At 45.0% G+C, this 7,752-nt stretch overlaps 1 protein-coding gene across 1 annotated transcript; it reads right to left on the reverse strand.

Annotated features, from left to right (window-relative positions):
* Positions 1-834: 834 nt before the first annotated feature.
* Positions 835-6,284, reverse strand: LOC107776393 (uncharacterized). The gene is made up of 6 exons (XM_075240009.1): positions 5,929-6,284; positions 5,065-5,796; positions 2,539-4,101; positions 2,324-2,388; positions 1,472-1,540; positions 835-1,208 (listed from the first exon to the last, which is right to left on the reverse strand). The coding sequence occupies exons 1-6, from the start codon at positions 6,282-6,284 to the stop codon at positions 835-837; spliced, it is 3,159 nt and encodes a 1,052-aa protein (XP_075096110.1).
* Positions 6,285-7,752: the final 1,468 nt, after the last annotated feature.

A 7,752-nucleotide genomic window follows, 5' to 3' on the forward strand; every position in this document is an offset into this window, starting at 1 on the left:
TGAAAAAAGTGGGGTAAAAAGACTTCCCTGGAGCTTCACTCTTGATCGGACACGGTTTCGGGGTTCACGTTGCACGCACGCCCCAAAGCTCGCAGCCAACCCATGAACTTCTTTTCCGACTTGACTTGTCGGTCAGCTATCGCGTCCACACGAGTGCTCAAATCATGCATGGACGTGCGTATATCAGCCACCTCCTGTTCCACTGTGGTGGACCGGGATACTCTGGCACTTCTTGAAGAGGATGCTGCGCGTGACAGTGCTGCAGCTGATTTCTGGGCGCTTGAGCCTGTGCTTCTCTCTCCACATCCATTTGCTCTTCCTCCTCCGATGCATCAGAACCACTTTCATCCTCTCTACCTGCCTCTGCTGCTGAGGCTACCTCCGTGGTGTTCGGGCCAGGTCAGATCTTGTGGCTTTTTCTTACCAGCCCGTCCACACGAATGTTTTCAAGCACCTACACATTTCTGCAAAGCCTAGTCACCAAAGATGGGAAAAAGAAACCATACTGGCATTAGGGCATCAGATAAACATCTCGTCGTGGATCACTTTGGCCATGTTGAAGGGAAGACCCTTGATGAAACACCAAATCAATGCAGCCCGGGGTCCATTCACCTTCGTAGTATTTGTGGAGGGGATAAGGCGACTGTTGATCACATACAACCAACTCTTCGTCTCTTGAGTTAAGACGGATGAATGGATCTTCTCTCCATGTTCTAGCCATTCTACCATTTTTCCTGGTTCGCAAATTCCATCAAAGAAGCGCTCCCACTTGGCATCGGTTGGATTACGCCCATATTCATAAAAGTCCGTGTTCTTAGGCAGAGGGTCGGGCAGTTAAAAAGCTGTGCGTATCACCTCAATGGAGGCATCTACCGCCTTACGGCGCACTGTGACCACATGGTTGACATGCTCGGGTAGATTGGCATAGAATTCTCGTACCACTATTACATTAGCCTCCCCTAGCTCGTCAATGAAAGCTTGCAAACCCCGCTCCATCAACTCATTGAACATGTGGGGGCATCGTTCCTTGACCTTTTTGATGTTGATGCCCCTTTCCGCAATTGCCTTCTTAGCCGCCTTCTCCGTAAAACGGGTATGAGCCTCAAGGGAGACAAATTTGTTGCTGTCATAGGAGCGTGCTGGAGCTGCCCTTTGGCGGCTTGATGATGGACCCGTGGCTTGGCGCTTTTTCATTGGTGCCATAATACCTGCAAAACGTGGACACATTAGCTCAGCCCAACAAAAGTAGTGTGACTTGCTGCGGTTACTCAGACTTCACACGCAAAATTGGTCACAACTACATAATCATGCTCATTGAGGCCTTTCCACAAACACCTTGTGGGCAGTAGGCTCTCACAGCTTTTTTCTAAGGGTCTTGAAACAAAGGCTTCCCACAAAAGTTCATCCATAACCCAATTCAAGTACTACCCACCCCACACTTACAACAAACTAACACCACAATATATTTTACCAAGTTTGAAACCCAAATCACAAAATACAACTACATTAATGGCATAAAATACAACAAGAAACTTAAAATCTGAAAATAGAAAGAGGAAAAGAGAAAAAAAAACTAAAACAAGGGCTCATACCTTGTTAGAATTCGTGAGGTGGGGTGATGCTGCTAATGATTTTAGGGAAGGAGCCCGTGAGATATGAGATGAGTGCTGGAAGTTAGGAGAGTTCGGGGGTTTTGTTGGTTTGGGAGAGATGATTGTGTTTTGGGGGTATTGGGTTTGGTTTAATAAAAGGGGAAGGGGTAGTTGTGTATAAACCAACAACCCATTTAAACTACAAAAATAGAAGAAACAAAAAGGAAAACTAAAAACAAAAAGAAAACAACACGCCTGAAAAGTTCCAGGCTGAGAGGCTCATCCAGGCGCGCGAACAAGTGCGCGATGTATGTAGTTCGCGCGATACTTCACGTGTATGGTGAGTCCCAGGTAGAAAGGCTCGCGAACTTCTGCGCGAAGTTTGTAGTTCGCGTGATACGTCGCGCGTTTCAGTTAGAGTTCAGGCAGAAAGATTCGCAAACTTCTGCGCGAAGGGGGCGCGAAGTGCGCTCCTGGGCATTTATTTTTGCATTTATTGTCACCTACTTTGCTCCTGGTTGATGGTTCGTTCACCTGCCCTTCGTCGCCTGCATTTGTTAGTAAGTTAGAGCTCAAAATCAAACACTACTACTATCGTTGGGTTGCCTCCCAACCAGCGCCTTATTTAATGTCGTGGCACGACGATTACACATTCCTAGAAGCATCCTTCAAGTCCACTGAGGTCTTGTGACGTGCAAAGTCACCACCCTAGTAATGTTTTATCCATTGACCGTTCACCAAGAAAGTGCCATTAGATCTCTTGTCTCTCAACTCCACAGCTCCATGAGGCTTCACGCTGACCACAACAAAAGGGCCTGACCAACGAGATTTAAGCTTTCCGGGAAAAAGCTTCAACCTCGAATTGAACAACATAACTTCTTGCCCTGGCTCGAACTCTTGATATTGAATGTGCTTGTCATGCCACCTTTTAGTCTTTTCTTTATACAATTTGGCATTCTCATATGCATGTAATCGAAATTCCTCGAGTTCATCGAGTTGCAGTAGCCTCTTCTCTCCAGCTAAGTGCCCATCCATGTTTAGCTTCTTTATTGCCCAATAGGCCTTGTGCTCAAGTTCGACGGGCAAGTGACAAGCCTTCCCATACACCAATCTATACAGAGAAGCACCTATGGGAGTTTTGTATGCTGTTCGATAAGCCCACAATGCATCTTCTAACTTTCCGGCACAATCCTTTCTATTTGCACTCACCATTTTCTCAAGAATTTGCTTGATCTCTCTGTTTGAAACCACCACTTGACCACTCGTCTGGGAATGATACGCGGTGGAGACCTTGTGCTTGACCCCGTACTTTGCAAGGACATTGTTTAACAGTTTGTTGCAGAAATGCATACCTCCATCGCTGATCAACACTCTGGGAGTTCCAAAGCGTGTGAAGATATGCTTCTTGACAAAGCTTACCACTACCTTTGCATCATTAGAGGGCAGAGCAGTGGCCTCCACCCACTTAGACACATAATCAACTCCCACCATGATGTATCTATGGCCGTTCGAGTATGTAAAAGGTCCCATGAAGTCAATTCCCCAAACATCGAAAAGCTCCACTACCAGGATGTTTTGCAGCGGCATCTCATGTTTCTTAGTGATCGTCCCGGTTCTTTGGCACTTGTCACACATTTTAACAAAGATGTGTGCATCCCTAAACAATTTCGGCCAATAGAAACCTAATTGTAACACTTTTTGGGTGGTCCGGTCTCCACCGTGATGACCTCCGTATGACGAGGCATGACAACTATGAAGTATGACACTCATCTCCTCCTCAGGAACACATCTCCGAACCAACTGGTCTGCACATAGCCTGTATAAGAATGGCTCATCCCACATGTAAAGCCTCACATCATGCAAGAACCTTCGTCTATTGTCTGGTGTCAATTCTGGTGGTGTCACCCCACTTACAATAAAGTTCACATAATCTGCATACCACGGGACTGTACTTGAGGTGATTGCCAATAACTGCTCATCAGGGAATGTTTCTTTGATTGCATCCCCTTCAGCCACATGGTTCCGATTTTCTAACCTGGACAAGTGATCAGCCACTTGATTCTCTATTTCTTTACGGTCTCGGATCTCTAAATCAAACTCTTGCAGTAATAGGACCCACCGAATCAGTCTCGACTTGGCATCCTTTTTCTTAAACAAGTACCTAATGGCTGAATGATCTGTGTAGACGGTGACTTTGGTTCCTACAAGATATGACCGGAACTTGTAAAACACCCACACCACTGCAAGCAACTCTTTTTCAGTTACGGTGTAGTTCATCTGAGCTGGATTCAGAGTTTTGCTCGCATAGTAAATGGAGTGGAATATCTTATTTCTCCTTTGCCCCAAGACAACACCAACAGCCACGTCGCTAGTATCGCACATCAACTCGAATGGCTGCTCCCAATCCGGAGCAATTATGATTGGTGCAGTAACCAACCTTTCTTTCAGCTTCTCGAATGCCTTCAGACAGGAATCATCAAATTTGAAGGCGACATCTTTCTCAAGCAACCTGCACAAGGGAGAGGAAATTTTTGAGAAATCTTTAATGAAACGACGATAAAAACCTGCATAGCCCAAGAAACTGCGAATGCCTTTGACAGATATCGGTGGAGGCAATTTTTCAATCGCTTCCACCTTTACCTTATCCACCTGCAAACCATCTTTGGACACCTTGTATCCCAGGACTATACCTTCACGTACCATGAAATGGCACTTATCCCAGTTTAGCACCAAGTTAGTCTCTTCACACCTAGCAAGTACTTTATCAAGGTTCATCAAGCAATTATCAAAAGAGCATCCAAACACAGAAAAATCGTCCATGAACACTTCCGCAAACCTTTCAACCATGTCAGTAAAAATGGCCATCATACACCTTTGAAAAGTTACAGGTGTATTACAAAGACCAAAAGGCATTCGCTTGAACGCATACGTGCCATAAGGACACGTAAAAGTGGTCTTCTCTTGGTCCTCTGGGGCTATAGCAATCTGATTATACCCCGAGTAATCGTCTAAGAAGCAATAGTACTCCCAGCCAGCTAATCTATCAAGCATTTGGTCAATAAAGGGGAGGGGAAAGTGGTCCTTCCGGGTGGCATTGTTCAATTTTCTGTAATCAATGCAAATTCTCCACCCGGTGACAGTTCTTGTAGGTATCAAATCATTATTATCATTAACTACTACAGTCATCCCCCCCTTTTTGGGTACACATTGAACGGGACTTACCCATTTGCTGTCTGAGATAGGGAATACAATACCTACATCGAGCCACTTAATCACTTCTTTTCTTACCACCTCTTTCATGATTGGATTGAGTCGACGTTGTTGCTCCACACTGGGCTTGTGTCCATCCTCCATAAGGATTTTGTGCATGTAGAAGGCTGGACTAATGCCCTTAATGTCAGACATAGTCCACCCAAATGCTCGCTTGTGCTCACGTAGCACTCTCAACAGCTTTTCTTCCTGCAATTTAGACAAGTCAGATGAAACAATAACAGTTAAAGTGTCAGAGTCACCCAAATAAGCGTATTGCAGGTGAGGTGGAAGAGGTTTAAGTTCCAATTTTGGGTCTTCCTCAATTGATGGCCTTGGGGGAGGCCCCTCTGGTCTATTCAAAGGCTCGAAGGGGTGTATCCCTTGCAAGTACGCACAAGATGTATCAAGGACGTGTATCATCTCCTCAAGCTCCTCATCAGCCCCCAGGTTATCAAGTAACATAAGTGCTTTCTCTAGAGAATCGTCTATATATACACTAGGATAACGAATCTGCTCATCGGCCTCAACAGCAGATATCATTGAGAGCTCCTCATAGTGGCGGGGAAGTTGGATTGCTCTGTAGATATTAAAAACTGCTTCCTCGTCATCTACCCGCAAAATCATCTTTCCCTCTCTCACTTTGATAATTGTATCACCGGTAGCTAAGAGAGGTTGCCCCAATATGATCGGAACCAGTTCATCAGCCTCATAGTCAAGGATAATGAAATCAGCCGGGAAGATAAATTTCCCAATCTGCAGCAACACATCTTCAATCACCTCTCCAGGGTGTGCTATCGATCTGTCAGCCAGCTGCAACATCACAGTAGTTGGCCTTGGAGCTCCCAGACCCAATTGTTTGAACAAAGATAGGGGCATCAGATTTATGCTTGCCCCCAAATCACACAGAGCATGACCTACATCCACATTACCAATACGCACAGGAATCGTAAAGCTGCCAGGATCCTTAAGCTTTTGAGGGAGCTTATTTTGGACCCTACAAGTGCACTCCTCAGTAAGTGCAACTGTCTCAAAGTCAGTTAATCTTCTCTTGTGAGATACTATATCTTTTATGTATTTAGCATACCTTGGAATTTCCCAAAGCACATCAACGAGTGGAATATTCAATTGAACCTGGCTCAACATAGAGAGGAATTTTGTGAACATGCGATCGTCATTCTTTTTCTTCAATCTCTGGGGAAAAGGTGGTGGTGGTCTAGGGGCCTCCACAGGCTCTGAAACTTCAGTAGCATTCTTTTGCTCTTGAGTCACTTTAGGGATCAACTCTCCCCCAGGTATGGGCTTGTCTTTCTTTTTCTTTGGCATTTCCTCTAGCTCCCCCCCGTTTCTAAGTGTAACTGCATTCACTTGAGGGTTCTTTTCTGTATCACTGGGGGAAGCACCTGAAAGTCTAGTGTTTTGAGTTGTTGCTAACTGCCCCATTTGCCTTTCAATATTTCTGAAGTCGGTCCTGAGTTGCTGATTGTCAATCAACAACTTCTTTAGCAGATCATTGGTACTTTCTTCCATTTGTTGGGGTGGTCTTTGAGGCTGATTGAAATTCCCTTGGGGTCTATACTGATTCTGATTCTGCTGATTCCACCCCATGAGAAGTTGGGATGATTCCTCCAGTTAGGATTGTAAGAATTCCCATATTGTGCATGCTGATTCGGTGGACCTCTGTTCCGTTGCCCCACATAATAGATGGACTCTGGATTTGTGGGGCACATATTACTCATATGACTGTCACCACAGAGTTCGGAACAAATATCCATCTGTTGTACGTGTTGCATTGCCTGTGGTTGCTGCATTGTCATCCGAGTCATCTGATTGGCCAACTTTGCAATGTCGGCTCTCATGGTTGATACTTCATCTAACTCAAGTAACCCAGCTGATTTTTGCTTAACTACCTTTCGTGAATCACCCTCACCTTGCCAGTTATTATCATTAGCAGTGAAGTTATTCAACAAGATTTGGATTTCACTGTACGGTCTGGCCATGCAACTACCACTACAAGCGGAATCAAGATTCATCTTTGAAGCATCATCTAATCCATCTACAAAAGTGTGACCCAATACTTCGTCCGTCTGGCAATGATGAGGACAGTCTCTGAGCATCTTCTTGTACCTTTCCCATGCTTGACGTAGTGTCTCGCCCGCTCGTTGTTCAAACCCAATAATTTGACTCCTCAATACCTTTGTTTTCTTAGTGGGGAGAAACTTGATTAAGAATTCCCTTGCCAGATCATCCCAAGTGCGGATTGAATTTGCTGGCTCTTTATTCAACCATTTCTTAGCTTCCCCAATCAGTGAAAAGGGGAAAGTGTCAGCCTGACATAGTCCTTGGAAACGTTCGGATAGTTGTAGGTATCCGTAATTTCCAAGAAATTCTGAATGTGCCTCTGTGGGTCTTCATGAGGTAAACCCACAAACAACCCTGTGGCTTGGATCAGCTGCATCATGTATTGTTTCAGCTCAAAGTGCCCAGTGATGCCAGGCTTCACAATAGCTTGAGTCATATTAGCCAGACTGGGCCTTGCGGCTTCAATCATCGCGCGTTCCTCATTACCCGCCATCTCAATTGGCTGTGGTTGAACTTCGATGTCCAACTCTCTTTCAATTTTGGTTCCCGCGTCCACCTCCCTCCTCAACTTGTGAAGTGTTCGTTCAATTTTGGGATCAAAAGGAAGGAGGTTGTTTGCGCTTCTACTTCTTCGCATTCAAGAGAAACTCTTGTATTAGCACAAACAAAGTGAACTGACGTTAAAACTCGAATAAATAAGTAATAAAAGCTCAATTCAGTCAAGTAGCTAATTTCTAAGTCCCCCGCAACGGCACTAAAAACTTGTTGCGACCAAACACACACGCCAGTATACGTGGTCATCACGTAATAGAGTAGTGAGTAGAGTATC

Source organism: Nicotiana tabacum, chromosome 20 (genome assembly GCF_000715075.1).
Source record: "Nicotiana tabacum cultivar K326 chromosome 20, ASM71507v2, whole genome shotgun sequence".
Taxonomy (NCBI): Eukaryota; Viridiplantae; Streptophyta; class Magnoliopsida; order Solanales; family Solanaceae; genus Nicotiana; species Nicotiana tabacum.